The sequence below is a fragment of the Quercus robur genome, chromosome 5 (genome assembly GCF_932294415.1).
Source record: "Quercus robur chromosome 5, dhQueRobu3.1, whole genome shotgun sequence".
Classification (NCBI taxonomy): Eukaryota; Viridiplantae; Streptophyta; class Magnoliopsida; order Fagales; family Fagaceae; genus Quercus; species Quercus robur.
In genome coordinates, this window is record NC_065538.1 from 69,137,979 (window position 1) to 69,155,606 (window position 17,628).

The 17,628-nt window shown below is 40.3% G+C and overlaps 1 protein-coding gene and 1 long non-coding RNA gene across 4 annotated transcripts; both read left to right on the forward strand.

The window, feature by feature from the left end:
* Positions 1–11,295: 11,295 nt before the first annotated feature.
* On the forward strand, positions 11,296–15,440 carry LOC126726839 (E3 ubiquitin-protein ligase RGLG2-like). 3 transcript variants are annotated; one of them, XM_050432229.1, is made up of 11 exons: positions 11,296–11,446; positions 12,370–12,646; positions 13,181–13,406; positions 13,533–13,646; positions 13,738–13,835; positions 14,021–14,100; positions 14,185–14,290; positions 14,366–14,493; positions 14,591–14,813; positions 14,961–15,017; positions 15,109–15,440. In XM_050432229.1, the coding sequence occupies exons 2-11, from the start codon at positions 12,452–12,454 to the stop codon at positions 15,190–15,192; spliced, it is 1,311 nt and encodes a 436-aa protein (XP_050288186.1). In that variant the 5' UTR covers positions 11,296–11,446; positions 12,370–12,451; the 3' UTR covers positions 15,193–15,440. The 3 variants fall into 3 exon arrangements, with proteins under 3 accessions (XP_050288186.1, XP_050288187.1, XP_050288185.1); XM_050432230.1 differs by lacking the exon at positions 11,296–11,446 and adding an exon at positions 11,657–11,954; XM_050432228.1 differs by lacking the exon at positions 11,296–11,446 and having other exon boundaries at positions 11,974–12,646.
* Positions 15,441–16,596: 1,156 nt separating this feature from the next.
* Positions 16,597–17,399, forward strand: LOC126726841 (uncharacterized). Its single transcript, XR_007656079.1, has 2 exons — positions 16,597–16,995; positions 17,114–17,399. It is a non-coding gene; the product is annotated as an uncharacterized LOC126726841 (long non-coding RNA).
* The last annotated feature ends 229 nt before the right edge of the window (positions 17,400–17,628 follow it).

The window sequence follows — 17,628 nt, forward strand, 5'->3', positions numbered from 1 at the left end:
TGGCTTGAAGAATGCCGGGTCGACCTACCTGAGGATGATGACTAGGATGTTTGAACTACAGATGGGCAAGAGCATCGAAGTCTACATAGACGACATGGTGGTGAAGAGCAAGTTAGTACCCAACCACGTCAGAGACCTCGGCGATGTCTTTGGAATCTTGAGAAAGTACAGGCTGCGCCTGAACGCGTCCAAGTGTTCCTTCAGAGTGGGGTCAGGAAATTCTTAGGTTACATGGTGACCCATAGAGGCATTGAAGTCAGCCCCGACTAAATTAGAGCTATCCATAGCCTGCAGCCTCCTTGAAACCCCAAAGAAGTCCAAAAACTCACTGGCATGATTGCCGCCTTAAACCGTTTTATCTCCTGTTCGGCGGACAGGTGCAGGCCTTTCTTCCTCTTATTAAACAAGTGGAAAGGCTTTGAATGGACGGAGGAGTGCGCCTTAGCCTTCCAACAACTTAAGGAATACCTGGCTCGACCACCAATCATGTCCAGTCCAGAAGCTAACGAGGTACTATTTGCCTATATTGTGGTAGCCCCTCACGCAGTAAGTTTGGTGCTGATCTAGGAAGACAATGGCACACAACGACCCGTTTACTACGTAAGTAAATTGTTGCACGAGGCAGAGATCCGCTACCTCTCTTTCGAAAAGGCTATCTTGGCAATCGTGCAAGCCACACGAAAGTTTCCCCACTATTTCCAAGCACATACCGTTGTTGTACTGACCTAACTTCCGCTCAGATCAATACTCCGGAGTGCCGACTACACAGGCAGAATAGCAAAGTGGGGGACGATTCTAGGCACTTTCAACATTAGGTATATGCCCCGTATCGTTGTGAAGGGTCAGGTTCTCGCAGATCTAGTAGCTGAGTTTGCAGAACCCATACCAGAAGGAGGGGGAGGGCCACTAAATCCAGACGGGAAACTGATCGGCACAATCTCTCAGCAAGAGCCCACTTGCTGGAAAGCACACGTTGACGGCGTGGCCAACCAAAGGGGCTCAGGGGTGGGGCTTGTCCTAATTTCCCCCGAGGGGATTACCATCAAAAAATCGTTGAGGCTGGGCTTCTCCGCCTCGAATAACGAAGCAGAGTACGAGGTATTATTGGAAGAAATGTCAATGATCCAGAAACTGGGTGGAAAATCCTTGAATATGTTCTCAGACTCAAGACTTGTTGTGGGACAAGTAAATGGGGAATTGGAGGCGAGGGATGAAGGAATGCAAGAGTACCTAGTCCAAGTCAAGTGCTTACGGACACATTTCGATCTCTTGCAACGCTCGCCACCTCCTCGGCTTAGCCACTTCCTCAAGTTATTCTCGTAGAAGATCTCTACAGCCCAATGATGGTGAGAACCAACTCAGTACGGGTTCACAGCATCAGGGCAGGGCCTAGCTGGATGGATCCTCTAGTACTATTCTTAAAGCACGACACCTTACCAGAAGATAAGAACGAGGCCGACAGGATTAGAAGAAAGGCTTCTCGATTTTGGCTGTCCGAGGACTCCAAACTGTATAAGCGCTCATTCTCAGGACCGTACTTGCTATGCGTGCACCCAGATGCCACTGAACTTATCCTGAAGGAATTACACGAAGGGATTTGCGGAAGTCATACGGGAGGTAGGTCCCTGTCCCATAGGGCCATAACGCAAGGTTATTGGTGGCTGAGCATGCAGAAAGAGGCGCAAGAATATGTAAAGAAGTGTGACCAGTGCCAAAGGTTTGCCCCGAATATACATCAGCCAGGCGGAACCCTTAATCCGCTGTCTAGCTCTTAGTCATTCGCACAGTGAGGCCTAGACATCCTAGGACCATTTCCTAAAGCAGCGGGGAACAAAAGATTTCTTCTTGTCGACACGGATTATTTCACAAAATGGGTCGAAGTTGAGCCGCAGGCAAACATTAGAGACGTTGAAGCCAAGAAATTTGTTTGGGAAAATATCGTCACTAGGTTCGGAATCCCTCACACCCTGATCTCGGACAATGGTCTCCAATTTGATAGTAAAGCTTTCAGAAGATATTATACCGAGTTAGGAATTGCCAATAGGTACTCCACACCAGCTTACTCGTAGGGTAATGGGCAGGCTGAAGCCATCAATAAAACCATAGTGAATGGGTTGAAAAAGAGGTTAGATGACGCGAAGGGAAGATGGGTAGAAGAATTGCCCCATGTCTTGTGGACGTACCGCACCACGCCACGCAGGTCCACAGGGGAAACCCCCTTTTCGATGACCTATGGGGCCGAGTCTGTTATTCCTCTAGAGATAAATTTCCCAACACAGAGGACCAGCGCATTCTGCCCCAATGCTAACAACGGACTGCTGGAAAAGAGCTTGGACCTCATCGAGGAAAGAAGGGAGAGTGTAATGGTCCAACTTGCCTACTACCAGTAAAAGCTCAAGCAAGGTTACGATACCAAGGTGAAGCTAAGGCCCTTGGCACCCGGGGATCTGGTATTGAGGAAGGTCCTGGGCACTGCAAGAAATCCCGCGTGGGAAAAACTCGGACCAAATTGGGAAGGCCCATATCGTATCACCTCTGTGGCCGGCATAGGGGCCTACTTTTTAGAAGATTTGGATGAACGTATAATGCCACGCCCTTGGAATGTAAATAACCTGAAAAGGTACTACTATTAATGAAAGTTGTAATTCTTGGTGCCACACCACTGTGCAACTTCTATTATAAGAGTTAAACAGAATCTAAGTCCTGCCTGACTCTTCAGACCACGGGCTTGGGGGAAATTAACTACTGGGCAATTTCTTCTAAGTGTTAAACAGAACCCAAGTCCTACCTGGCTTTTCAGACCACGGGCTTGGGGGAAATTAACTAGAATGTAACCTCTTCTAAGCGTTAAACAGAACTCAAGTCCTGCCTGGCTCCTCGGACCACAGGCTTGGGGGAAATTAACTAGAATGTAACTTCTACTGTTAGGATTAAACAGAACCTAAGTCCTGTCTGGCTCCTCGAATCACAGGATTAGGGGAAATTAACTACTGGGCAATTTATTCTAAGTGTTAAACAGAACCCAAGTCCTGCTTGGCTCCTCGGACCACGGGCTTAGGGGAAATTAACTAGAATGCAACCTCTTCTAAGCGTTAAAAAGAACCCAAGTTCTGTCTGGCTCCTCGGACCACAAGCTTTGGGGAAATTAACTAGAATATAACTTCTACTATAAGGGTTAAACAGAACCTAAGTCCTGCTTGGCTCCTTGGACCACAGGATTGGGGGAAATTAATTACTACGCAATTTCTTCTAAGTGTTAAACAGAATCCAAGTCCTGCTAGGCTCCTCGAACCACAGGCTTGTGGGAAATTAACTAGAATGCAACCTCTTCTAAGCGTTAAACAGAACCCAAGTCCTGCCTGACTCTTCGGACCACAGTCTTAGGAGAAATTAATTGGAATGCAACCTTTTCTAAAAATTAAACAGAACCCAAGTCCTACCTAGCTCCTCGGAACACGAGCTTGAGGGAAATTAACTAGAATGCAACTTCTACTATAAGGGTTAAACAGAACCTGAGTCCTACCTGGCTCCTCAGACCACAGGATAGGGGAGAAATTAACTACTGCGTGATTTCTTCTAAGTGTTAAATAGAACCCAAGTCCTGCCTGGCTCCTCGGACCACAGGCTTGAGGGAAATTAACTAGAATGCAACTTCTACTATAAGGGTTAAACAGAACCTAAGTCCTATCTGGCTCCTCGGACCACAGGATTAGGGGAAATTAACTACCGGGCAATTTCTTCTAAGTGTTAAACAGAACCCAAGTCCTGCCTAGCTCCTCGGACCACGGGCTTAGGGGAAATTATCTAGAATGCAACCTCTTCTAAGCGTTAAACAGAACCCAAGTTCTACCTGGCTCCTTGGACCACAAGTTTTGGGGAAATTAACTAGAATGTAACTTCTACTATAAGAGTTAAACAGAACTTAAGTCCTGCTTGGCTCCTCGGACCACAGGATTGGGGCAAATTAATTACTGCGCAATTTCTTCTAAGTGTTAAACAGAACCCAAGTCCTGCTAGGCTCCTCGAACCACAGGCTTGGGGGAAATTAACTGGAATGCAACCTCTTCTAAGCGTTAAACAGAACCCAAGTCCTGCCTGGCTCTTCGGACCACAGGCTTGGGGGAAATTAATTGGAATGCAACCTCTTCTAAAAGTTAAACAGAACTCAAGTCCTACCTGGCTCCTCGGAACACGAGCTTGAGGGAAATTAACTAGAATGCAACTTCTACTATAAGGGTTAAACAGAACCTGAGTCCTACCTGGCTCCTCGGACCACAGGATTGGAGGAAATTAACTACTGCGCGATTTCTTCTAAGTGTTAAACAGAACCTAAGTCTTGCCTGGCTCCTTCGACCATAGGATTGGGGGAAATTAACTACTGTACAATTTCTTTTAATGGTTAAACATAACCTAAGTCCTGCCTGACTCCTCGGAACACTGGCTTGGGGGAAATTAACCAGAGTACAGTTTTATCTAAGTGTTAACTATCATTTATCTCAACCCTTCGTTCATGCTTAACCATGTTACTTAAATTTCGAATAACATTTGGTTCTCAGCAGTTAGTAACATAACAGAAACTCATTCAAAACAAAGGCAGAAAAAGAAGCAGTCAGACAAGATTCAAAGAAGAAATAATATCATTCATTAAGCTCTAAAATGCGTTCTCTTACAAACGTTGGTAACATAAGGAAACAAAAGACAAAAAGGTCCTACACTAATGTTGGCAAAATAAGGGAAGACAACTACAAGTAAAGTCCTACACTAGTGTCCTAGGCCTTGTCCTAGGCAGAACTCTTTGCAAGGACTTCCGCCTCAGGTTGATCACCTCCTGCCTTGGGCTCATAAACGGCCTCCTTGGCTTGCGCGACCACATCCCTTATTGTGAGGGTGTCCTCAGGCGACTTGTCTTTTGCAAGGGGCTGCACGTCCTCGGCTTCAGGTACGAGGGAATCCGAAGTAGTGGCTTTAGCAGAGACAGGCTCCTTAGGAGGAACCGAACCCGAAATATCGCGAATATCTTCAGGGAAGAAGATATTCTCAATCTTCCTGAGGTCGGAGTCTGTAGGCACAGCCGCCCGGTCCAAGGCCACCCCCCAGGACATAGCAATGTAGTCCGTGCACACTGTAGCTACCTCCTCGGTCAGCCTGGCCTTGGTATCCGCCACTCCACGTTCGTAGGAGGTTGCCACCGCAGCCTTAGCTGCCTTCCTGGCCAGGCGAGCCGCCTCTTTTGCCTTTGATAGCTCGACCTTGAGGTTTAAGACCATCTGCTTCTCGATCGCAAGGTTTATCTCGGACGTATGAAGCTGTTTGCGCATGTCCTCAGCCTGCTGGGTGGTGGTCTTGAGTCCGCCCTCGGCGTTGTCGCTAGTCTTTACCACATCCTTTACTTCCTTATTCAGGTGATCCTTTTCCAGCCTGAAGGAGCCGGTAGCCTTCTCGGTAGCAATGCGAGACTGAACCTCAGTATGCAAGTCTTCACGAGCCTTCTTGGCCCACTCCTCAGCTACAAAAATTTGTTGATTGACCTGCATGGGAGTAATGGAAAATTAATTAAAAGAAAATGACAAATAGACAGGTGCGGTATGAAGAAACTGAATAGGGAAGAGTCTTGGTTCACCTTGGCCATGTCTCTCTTCAGCGACATAAAAAGATCCGGCTGCCGAGTAGCCCGAAGCCCCTCCATGTCACAGGAGAAGGGGCTGCTGCAAAGCCTCGGCCAAATAGGACGCTTGTCCTCATTGGGACTCCCACAGAGTTGCGTCCCACGAGATAGGGGCGCCATCCAACTTTAGGCGTGGGGACCAAGTCCGTTGCTCCCTCCTCATAGCCGTCTCATCTCAGTTATCAATAGATTTTTTTCTTTTTTCTTTGGGCTCTTTGCCCTTCTTCTGTTGCTTGGCCTTCTCGGGGCCGACCTCGCCCTCCTCCAGCTCTTCCACTGGCCTCTTCCGCCTCAAATTGGGAAGAGGTTGTAGCACTGGGTCAGTTGTGGTGGGAAGAAGAGGAGGATGCTTGGATGTAGCTTGCTCCTTGGGGGCATCCCTAGAAGATTGCCCCTTATTTCTATTGGACAAAAGGCCCCTAAGACCAAACCTTGGCTTCAAGTCCATGCCTTCTTCTTCGACCTCTTAACTAGTGTCAACTTGTGCAATTACCAAGCCAAGGGTGGGAGTCACCGAGGAAAGATTAGAGTCAGAGTTCGAGAGCTCTACAGGCCTGGCCGATACCTCTCCTTCCTCGGTGAAGCAGAATTGGTCAATTTGATCCTCAAGAGATGAGTGCGAGGAATCAGCTCCTTCTCCTGGGACAACTACCTCAGGAAGAACGCGCTGAGTAGGCAATTGGACGGGAGGTAAGTCTCTCCAAGCAAGAAAGCCTAGTATAGAGACGTCGATGCGAGCTAATCGGGGACTTCCAGCCCTGATGGCTTGACCAGCGTCCACTAAAGCGCGTGAAAGGGGCTCGTAGTCCAAAATAAGAGGAGCAGCACGCAGTTGCCCGTCCTCGCTCACAAAGATTTCGAACCTTAGGAGGAAGTTGAGAGCCTGGACGTTGACCAAACTTAGCCGAGGAGTTGTTCGTTCCTTGTCTGCAAAACCCAAAAGAAGGGTTACGTTAGTCCGAGGAGGCAAATAATCAAAGCTAAAACTGAAATAAGGAAAAGAAAACTCGAGGCTAAGATCCCCTCCAAGGGATCTGACCCTACAGTACCCCACCTGGTGTTCCTGCCCAAACTGGGCAGTGAATACCGTCGTGCCATGCTCCGGAGACGATCAAAAGGTCGTCCTTCAAGCCTTTGTTGGACTTGGGAAGGTAGGATATCAGCCTCACCTCGTCGGACATGGATTTCAGGTAATACGACTCGTTGAGGCAATGACATTCATATAGGTGAACTATGTCATGCCATGAGAGGCCGAGGTTCATCTGTTCGCTCAAAGCGTCTATGCACCCCAAGATTCGGAACATGTTCGCAGCGTACTGGTGGGGGGCCAACCTATGACCACGCAAATAATCCCCAGTTATTCTCCCCATAGGAATCGTCATTCCTCCCTCCACAAAGGCTATCATTGGAATGGCGACTTGCCCCGTCTTTCTCTTGATCAAGACCTCTTCCAAAGAGCAATATTCTAGACCTACTCCCGGCGGGATACAGTATTTAGCCCTGAAACCTTCCATACCGGCCGGAGAGTCTACCAGTTTCTCAAGCTTACCCATCCCACTAACCCTAGGCGATGCGAAGAAGATTTACTTAAGGAAGAAAGCCGGGAAAGGCAACGGAAGGGAAATGAGCACTTACGGGTGAAGAACTCGTCGGGAATCTTCGAGGGAGTGTATGTGGAGTTTCAAATGCTTTGCAGGAGGAAATGCTGAAGTGCTCTGGGACACTTGAGTGCTTTTTCAAAAAATGGAAGTAAGTCTCTTTGGAAATCTTATATAGCGGGGAGAAGCTGAACGGGCTTGCTCCCGTCCAGAGAAATGGGAAAAATATCAACCGTTGATCTGGCACCCCACCGTTGGATTAGAAGGATATAAAGCTGCCAAGCACAATAATTAACACCTCGTGGGCTACGAAACGCCATTAGCAGTAATGAGGCACGTGGGGCCGTACCTCCACACGCGTGAAACAAGAATTTACAATAAATGACCCTATAAATGTCAAAATCCCGCATTTTCTCCTCGGATAAGAGAGAAAGAATTGGAATTTTGAGGGGCTATTGTAAAGGAAAAATCCCTAAATCAGACAATGGGCCTTGGGCATAGAAATTCGACCACGTCCGAGGAGAAAGTGTGGGCGCCAAAAGGGCTCCCAGCCCAATTTTTATGGGCTCAAACTTGTTTAAAAGGCGGTCCGAGGAGAAATGTCTCCTCGGATGTGCCAAGTATGGGTCAAACATGCACCCTACCAGCAGTAAAGAATCACTCCAACGAGTATTAGTAGCAGGGATGAGTCCCATAAGCCTGGGAGAGGGAAGAGTATAGGATGTCAAGGGAGAGACTATAGCTGCCACATTAAATGCAGGGTAGCTACTTTTCTAGCCGCATTAATGTGGAGAGGACTGGCGAACAGTGTTACCTTAGCCACTACAACTCACAGAAAGATAGGGGAGATGTCTGATGGGACGGGCACTCAAGTGAAGGTCCAGATGATCAACAAGTGTAAGGTTCTGATGACTTCAAGGGGGCTATATAAGAGAGAGGAATCCCCATGAAGAGGGGGACCGGAAAAAAAGAGGAACGAAGAGCAGAAGAAGGAGAGAAAGACCATAGCCTTTGATTAGGAACAGAGGTGCACTCATACGTCTCCTCGGACCGAATATCCAATGGACATGAAGGAGATTTTCTTATGTTCAATGGTTGTATAGCCCAAAGTTAACTAACACTCACTTTGTTAGGGCCTAGTTCTGTAACCCACTTTCTACAAATTCATTGTCCAGGGCTTCTTGGGCCGGAACCACCTACCTGTTGGGCCTGGGCCCCAAAACGTGGCCCTACAATTATAATTTGGATAATAAATATTCCAAATAAAAATACATTTTTACATAAATAATCATATACATTTTTTATATAAATAATTAGCACACACCTATAGATAATTAATACATGTATTTACTCACCAAGACCCCCTCCCCCCCTTTTTTGTGATAGATATAATAGTATTTTAAACTTATGTCATCCATTATATAATGATTGTTCTTTATCGTCAAGTCTAGATACCAATTGATTTTCAATGTAGGTGACGATTGAAGTTCAAATCTCTTATTTGACAATAAAAGACTTTATCAGTTGAGCTAATGAGAACCCACAACTCTTCAAGGCCCTTTTAACTCAACTGGTTGTTATCTCCTAATGTCTCTAATAGAAACATCTATGATTCAAATCTCTGATTCCCCCTTGTAACTTGTAACTATCAAATTGTCAAAAAATACATGTATATGTGCCACATGGCAAAAGTTTAGGCTATAATAGTTGAGGTACTTGTTTTTATATAGATTGACCTAATAACTTTTAATTAAATGTAAATTTTAACAAATCCACCGTTAGACTAAATTTTCTTCTTATACTCTTTGTGCTTGCAAAATTTTAAGATAATTCGAGACCAATAAATATGTCATTAATCAAATGTAAAAATTATAATTTTTTGTATTTCAAATTGTGCATAAAAAATGATTTTCTAGATCAAATAGAAAATAATATCCAATTGGAAACTGTGGGATAAAAAAAAATCCAATTAAAAGTAATTAATTTGTGTAATGAAAAAAATTAAATCAATCATGAGGTCTAGTCCTTGGATGTTATTAGGTGGGTATAAACAAAATATCTAGTGTGTTGGAAATATCCTATATCGTACTCTTATTTGATACACTAAATTAGATAGGCACTTTGATTATTTTTTGATACTCTAATAGTTGGGTGATGAGAAATTTAAACTTAAATATTATTGTTAAAAAAATCAAGAAGTGCCATCTATGATGCACAAATGTTATTATATTGATCCAGGTTGGGTCATTTGGTGGACGAAGCTAGACAGCTGCTAAAGTTCTACAGGCCATTGGACGTAAAATTTGCCCCAAGAGAGACATACCAAGAGGCCCATTTTTAGGCTATACAGGCCTAATATGAAGTATAGTATGAACACAATTTTTGGCACAATTTTATACCACAATTCGTCACATGACGAGTTATAATTGGTAAGAATATGTTAGTGGGCCATGTGGGGATACACTTTTACCAATCACAACTTGTCATGTGACAAATTGGGTCCGTTTGGATTGAGCTTATTTTTGCTGAAACTGAAAACTGAAACTGAAAACACTGTAGCAAAATAATTTTTAAATGTGTGAATAGTGCTGTGGGACCCATTTTTAATGAAAAAGTTGCTGAAAAGTGGAATTTGTGGGTCCGTGAACAGTGCACGAATGCACTGTTCACTGTGCAAAAGTCAACAAATGCGGGCTGAACCAAAAAAAAAAAAAAAAAAAAAAAGAGAAAATCGCAGGATAAAAACGCAGACGCCAGGAAACGGGCAATCCAAACGGGCACATTGTAACATAAAATTGTGCCAAAAGGTGTGTCCCTAACATAATTCGCCCAATATTTCTAGACCCAATGATATGGTTGGATCTCATTGACCAGCTTTTGCATTATGTAACCCAGGGAGGCTTTTTTTTAAAAGATATTTTATTTTTATTTTATAAATTCAAGAGTTGAGGACTCAAAGGCGAGGGAATTTAAACTGTTTCCATAAATATTTAAAAATATCAATTGAATTATAAGATTCTTGGCAACCAATTCAACTTTATAAACTAAAAAAAAAAATATATTATGCTTAAAAAAAAGTTATTATATTGGAAATAGGGATAAGCTCTTCTATTATTGTTGATTCAACTCTTTTTGTTTATTTATTTCTTGCTAACTAAGGAATTAAAAAAAAAAAATTAAAGAAAAGGAATATTGATGACGAAAACCCAGGGATGTCATTGCATAGGTCACTGTATTTGGTAGTTGGAAGACTATAAAAGTGGCAGTGAAACGAATCTGAAAGAGTAATAGTATTGTTCCACGTGGCATTTTTAGTCGTATATGATTGGACACTTGAAATACATTTTCTAACAGCAAAGTGGAAAATAGCACTAGACTTTTTTGCGTATTGCTAGCGAATTGGATTTTAATATTGTTGGAAACTAGAATTGACAAAGACTAGAGGGCAGAACACTTGGATTAAGTCGGAGGGTTTCGGATTTTAAAAATAGATTAATTGAGACTCTACTGAGCCATACATAGCCAGTAAAGGTTAAATAATTACTATAATTTTTTTATTTTTTAGTAATTCAATTATTGCCACTTACATCAACAAAGATAGGAGATTTGAACCATGATACTTTTCATAAAGATGAGATGGTTATAGTATTGTAAATAATTACACTTGGAATCACATAAAAAGTGATGTTAGGATATGTTATTAATTGATGTGTTAAATTTTAAACACAGAACAAAAAAGATAATAATTATGAATTTATTAATTATGTTGTTGATATGGTCCGAATCATATTTATTGTTATATCAGCTTATTTTTTATACTAATGTATGGATAGTTTTAATTTGTGATTTTTTAAAGAGTTATTTAATTTATATGGCTTGAGGAGAGTTCTTTTATGTTTTCTCGACCTGTGGTCGGCCTTAACGTAAATAGTAAAAATCATATTCATAGCCTCGATAATTTGTAAGAAAACATCATAGTTTTAAGGTTATCCTAAACATACAGGCTAAGATTAAGAATTGCAAATAGCTCAAAGAAAAAAAAAATTAGAATTTAATTATTGTCTTTCTTTTTAAAACTGGGTAGTAAGTATTTGTCCATTTATATAAGTTGGTTTTACGAAATTCGAGAAGTGGACAACAAATATATCCTGCACATAATCATCCTCATCATCCTTCCACATAGGTAATGCAGTGAATACCAAGAAGTTCTTGGGATGGTCAAATAAGCTTTGTGTGTGTGTTTTTTGGGGTTAAATTTATGTTGTAAATTGTAATAATCATCTCGTGTTGACATTCTGAGTAAAGTTGAGGAGTTTTGTGGTTGCATGGAAATTTCCTTGAAGGTTACTTCCACTCTTATTGGTAAACAGTTTCTAGATGACAAATAATTTCTCACTAGGTTCCAAATGATAGTTAAAGCTGAATATTAGGCAACTATTGCTTTCAAGTTTATTTCCATGAAAGTCGGTTTCTAAGGAAGTTCTTGGTCTTTTCTTGATTTTGACAAGTCAGTGTTGACATCTATGTTATTGAAATTGATTCAACAGTGTTTTTTCATCTCTGTATCTGCCTCCCCTTATTATCTCTCTGCCTTCTTAGTATAAGACACATGAATTCTGTACCAAGCTTTTGATCTAATACAGATTGCTTTTTTCTGATTGGTTTTGTATACTTATACGGGTTGCTTTCAGGTAAGGTTTTAAAGACAGTATATTGTTATTCTAATAGAATTAGAAATTTCCCAGTAAGCATAGTTGTTATACTCTTTGGATTTCTATTATGTCTTGTGGAATATCTTGTATTGGTGATATTTGGGTATTGATATTTGTTTTTACTATGTATCTGGTGGATTGATATGTGGCCCAGGGAATGTTGGGATTCCAATTGTTTACCTCTTGGAAAGTAAACACCAGAATTTCAGATACCTTTTGTAATTTTCTTTTTTTAGAGATTTTGGAGTTTAATAGGATTGGCTTATTTATTTTTGATTGGCAATTTTGTATATGATTTTGTAATTTGTTTGAGAAATTGAATATCCCTTTTTGCAAAATGATTAGTAGCTCAAAGCTTGCTCTTGAACAAAACTTATCAAATTTCAACATGTAGTTTGTGCCACAGTTAGAGGGCCTCTGGAGAAGAAGAAGAGCATTATCAAATTTTTATAGCAGTAGTGAGTTGAGACATTAACATGGGTGGCAAATCATCTAAATCTGATAGTCCACGATACAGTTTCAACCATGATACTTCATATGGTTATGCTTCTCAATCAGACCTTGGCTCTTCATCCTCTTCTTATCCAAGAAATTACGCTGATTATGAAAGAAGAAGCAAGCTGCAGTCAAAGTACAAAAGAATTGGTGATGACTACCACTCTCTGGAACAGGTATTATGCTTATGGAATTCCATGAAAAAGATATTTGCTTGTATTTTTCTAAGCTTGCTTCCAGGCCATTCTGATAACTGGAAAATTTGGAATGCCTATGCTGTGTAAGCACACACATGTTATACATTTCCATTGCTGATTATAATAATTAATAAATGCAGCATAGATCAGGAAATTGGATTACACTTATAAATCATCATTGAAGAATCAAATACTTAGAACTGATATTTGAATAATTAACTCTCTCTCCCTTGTTAATCATGGTAAAGAAAAACAATGCCTCCTCTAGTGGCTTTCACACTTTCTAGTCTATTATTATTGAAAAAAATTGAGGGCTTTTCTTGCCTCTCTTTCATGTACACTAAAAATGGTCAGAGAGTTGAGTTTAGTTGATAGTATTATACTATTCTTAATGTATGCACTACATTTCATACTCCTGACTCCTACTCTTAATGGTAATTGTAGATTGAACCTTATATGTTACTTAAAGTTAGTTATCAATCTTGGATCCTAATATTTGATTATACATTATAGGTGACACAAGCTCTTCACCAAGCTGGTCTCGAATCTTCCAATCTTATTGTTGGCATTGATTTCACAAAGAGTAATGAATGGACAGGCGCACGATCTTTCAACCATAGGAGCCTGCATCACCTTGGAGATCACTCAAATCCATATGAACAGGCAATATCAATAATTGGCAGGACGCTTTCAGCATTTGATGAGGATAACCTTATTCCTTGTTATGGCTTTGGCGATGGTCAGTATCAGTAAAACTTCCTGCTCAGATAGAAACATACATCACACACACAAAATCTCTCTGTTGTATGTGTCAATTTAGCGTAGTTCAAAGCATAATAGTGTAAAATTTGTCATGCTTTTGCAGCAACTACACATGATCAAGAAGTTTTTAGTTTTCATTCAGATGAAAAACCTTGTAATGGATTTGAGGAAGTACTTTCTCGTTATCGAGAAATAGTGCCACAAGTACATCTCGCTGGTTGGTTGAATTACTTTCCCAATGTTGGTTTTTGTTTCACTTTCCTCCTGAGTAATTTCTATAGTTCAATTGTTCTATTCTGATATGACAGGTCCAACATCTTTCGCTCCGATCATCGAAACTGCAATTGGAATAGTTGACAATAGTGGTGGTCAGTATCATGTTCTTATGATCATTGCTGATGGACAGGTTAGTGACATGACTTGAATATTTTCTTTTATCTGAATGCTACAATAAAAATTTCTTCTCTCAGACTTATTGGAAAGATTATAGTAAATTCAATTGATGTTGCGTCTGTTTTCATCTCCCCACTTCCCTATTTTGCTTTATGGTCTTCTTAACCTCATGTTCTTGATTTTAACATGATTTGCAAGGTAACAAGAAGTGTGAACACCGGTTCTGGTAACTTTAGTCCTCAAGAGAGAAGTACCATCAATGCTATTGTGAAAGCGAGGTTGTAATACTATATTACTTGAGCACCTTATTTTAAGTGATATGTCTTCCACAAAATCTGAAGGCCTTATTATCCCTTTTGTAGTAATTATCCTTTGTCAATAGTTTTGGTTGGAGTTGGTGATGGACCATGGGACATAATGCATGAGTTTGATGACAACATTCCATCTCGGGCTTTTGATAATTTCCAGGTAAGAAACTGAATTGAGCAAATTATGCAACATTTCTAGCTAGGTTTTTACCCTGTCGTGACTTGTTTGATGCAGTTTGTAAATTTCACTGAAATCATGTTGAAGTACATCCCTGCATCCAAGAAAGAGACAGAGTTTGCTTTGGCTGCACTAATGGAGATACCATCACAATACAGAGCTACAATGGACCTGCAACTTCTGGGGTATTGTCTCTACTGACTAGCACACACTTTCACATATGACATGTTAGTAAAAGAATGCTCAAATATTTTGAATGCTTACCTTCTTACTTTCTTGCAGCTGCCAAAAAGGAACTCCTCGGAGATTTCCACTCCCGCCTCCAGTTAGAAGCATTTCAGAAAATCCTTATCCAAAGTATATACAATCAAGCAGCAATGAACGTTATAATGTACATAGCAATGAACACAACAATGGATATACGTGGTCAAGCAACATTGAACAAGAAAGTGGATTTCATTATGCTTATTCTACTCCATCATCAGAGCATTCTCCACACAGCAGGGTAGGTTTCTGCTTTCTCTCCATACTGACACACACATGTGACCTGTTTGTCTATGATATAGTGAATTATAAAAAATAGATAAGTAAGATTTCAATTAACCTATAATCTTTAGTTCTGTTTTATTGATAGTCCTTTTTTGCCATACAGACTTGTCCTGTGTGCTTGTGGAGTAAGAAAGATCTTGCATTGGGATGTGGACATCAGGTAATCTAAAAATCAAAACTGGGAGGGATGACATCAATATTTTTTTCTAATCAACTCTGGTTAATTGCTATTCTATCTTTATCTTTTGCAGACATGCTATGATTGTGGACAGGTCTTAACCTCTTGCCCAATTTGTCGAACTCACATAACAAGAAGGATAAAGCTGTATGAGTAATGCATCTGGCCAAGCAACCATTCTCGGAATCAATGGAATGAAGATTGTTTAACTCTCTAAGCTTGTTTATCAAAGGACCAAATGGGCATCTCAAATGATTTCCTTGGGTACTCAAACATTTCTTGATAGTGTAACAATATGCTTTTTTTTCCCTGAAACAAAATTAGTGGTTCACCATTTATCTATCAAAATACCGAATCTTTCTGAATTGATCATGAATAAAGATAACAATCCAGTTGAAATGGGATCATTTCAAAAGAACTTCAAATGAGGTCATTTGAGTCTCAGCATAATTTGGCTTGAGTCTTATTTCACTCTTACTACACCCGTAACAGCCTTTTCACCTTTTGGAATTTTGATATGCTGAGCATTTTAAAAGCTAATGAAGCAACATGAGAGCTTCCAAGTTGGATCAAGTTTTGAATATGAACCAGGGATCTTCATGATTGAATGGTTCAAGAAAAGATTGCTAAAAGAGAGTTGGTTATAGGCCACAAGGGGATGGATTCTGTTGCAATTATGATCAAATTTTGACTGAATGACTATAAAATTACTTGGATACTTTCACATATAATAGGCAACATAGGAAACATCTCTTTTAAGGGATTATTAAAAATTTAAAAGTTATTGGAAGCAAATCTCCATTTGAGTTTCACTACCGGAGAAATCAGATGGTTTATGGACCTATATGTGATCCTCATATCACAAATTCCACCCATTTTTGCATGAAAAGGGGTCGAACAAGCAAAACAGTCCATCTACAATTCATGCCACACGATTAAAACCTTACAAAGACCTTGGAAAGAGGAAACTGGATTGTTGACATGAAGATTACCCTCTTGACAGACCTTACACTTCAATATCTATTGACTTAACCCGGTGAGTACTTAGAACAAAAACAGAATAATGCAATTTTCAACTACCAAATGGCCTTTCATTTTTACAAATTGATTTAGAAAATGCAGTTTGTGAAACTGATAGTCATTATAAATATAGTTCCCAACCACTTGACTACCTATTTTACATTAGGCTGTCAAAATCTTGAGGTTTTAAATTCTAACTAGGATATTATTATTATTATTATTATTATTATTATTATTATTATTATTATTATTATTATTTTTAGTTTAGCAAAAAAAAAAGGGATATTTTCTTTAAATACTAGAATTATAAATGCTTGTGAACTTTCTATAAGGTTTCAAAGATAAAATTAAGAAATCTTATAGTCTACTGATGTGCTCAGTTCATAATTTCATATAGCCAGCTAGTGCAATCAGGACAGAAATGTTTGGCTTATGTGAATTGACCAGTCAAAAATATCCTATTACCATTTTTAGTACTTACAAGTTGCAATATATTTATATTTGTTAAAATTGAATGACATCTGAAAGGATGGGGCTCAATTCTTACAAAATGAAACAAAAGATACCGCCAAACTATAATGGTAGACGCGGTTTATGTATACTGTGAGCCAAGGATTCTTACATGGACCAAAGGACAATATGTGCATATGCTAGGATAGATAAGCATCACATGCTTAGATGAGGGAGAGACGGTGCAGAATCCATTCCCTTTGGCTAAAATAATTTCCTAAAGGGGTGACACTCTTATAAATAACATGAAAGAGTGCAGGGATGTCATACAACAGTTGGTCATTCAATTTGAGCTTGGTAAAGATGGTGAGAAAGGAAAAGTTAGTATTTGCTCTTGCATGGCTGCTGCTAATGGCATCCATTATTATGTCAGCAAACGCAATGGCAGGTGCTCGCCTCAATAAAATTGAGCATATGGTTCATCCCCAAGGTAAAGTTGAGCTATTAATTCTACTTGCTCAAGATTTTTTGTTATACCTAACAACTTGTACTCTAAACATGACTTGTGCCTCTGCATGCGATATAACACATAATCATGATATTTGAAGGTTGTCGCTGCTGCTGGTTCATTTGGAAGCCTGTAATCCGCTGTGGAAAAGTATGTTGTGAAGACGGATGTTGTACTTAAACTTGACGCATAAGCATCAGGGAGGGGGGGTTGGGTAAGAGGAGTGTCTTGTTTATGTGCTGGTAGAAGGTATGCTTGTCCTAATAGATTGGGGCTGATGCTTATCAAATAAAAAGATAGAATAAATAAGTGTTGTTGAAATACCATCATGCAAGGAGAAGAAAGCTCTAACCTCTGTTTTATTTAAAGGAGGTTTTCTGTGAGTAGTTAAAGAATTGACTTCTGCATTCAACAATAAGCCTTTGCCTTTAATGGATGTCTTATGCAAAGAGATACATCTGAGTCAGTTGAGATGCCATAGTGCACTGCAGAACCATGGTCCATCAGTTCACAAATCTATGGCCCGTTTAGCTTTTTGGTGTCATATGATCACAAATCATGCTTCAAAATAAAGAATGTAGTTCCATTGCAATTCTAAATATCCAATAGACTAGT

Bases quoted from the DNA above. Each gene is read 5' to 3' on its own strand.
- LOC126726839 (XM_050432229.1), top strand. From the start codon at position 12,452: ATGGGTGGCAAATCATCTAAATCTGATAGTCCACGATACAGTTTCAAC. The intron at 14,101-14,184 runs GTTGTAATACTA...TCCCTTTTGTAG, and splicing joins AATGCTATTGTGAAAGCGAG to TAATTATCCTTTGTCAATAG. The intron at 14,494-14,590 runs GTATTGTCTCTA...ACTTTCTTGCAG, and splicing joins ATGGACCTGCAACTTCTGGG to CTGCCAAAAAGGAACTCCTC.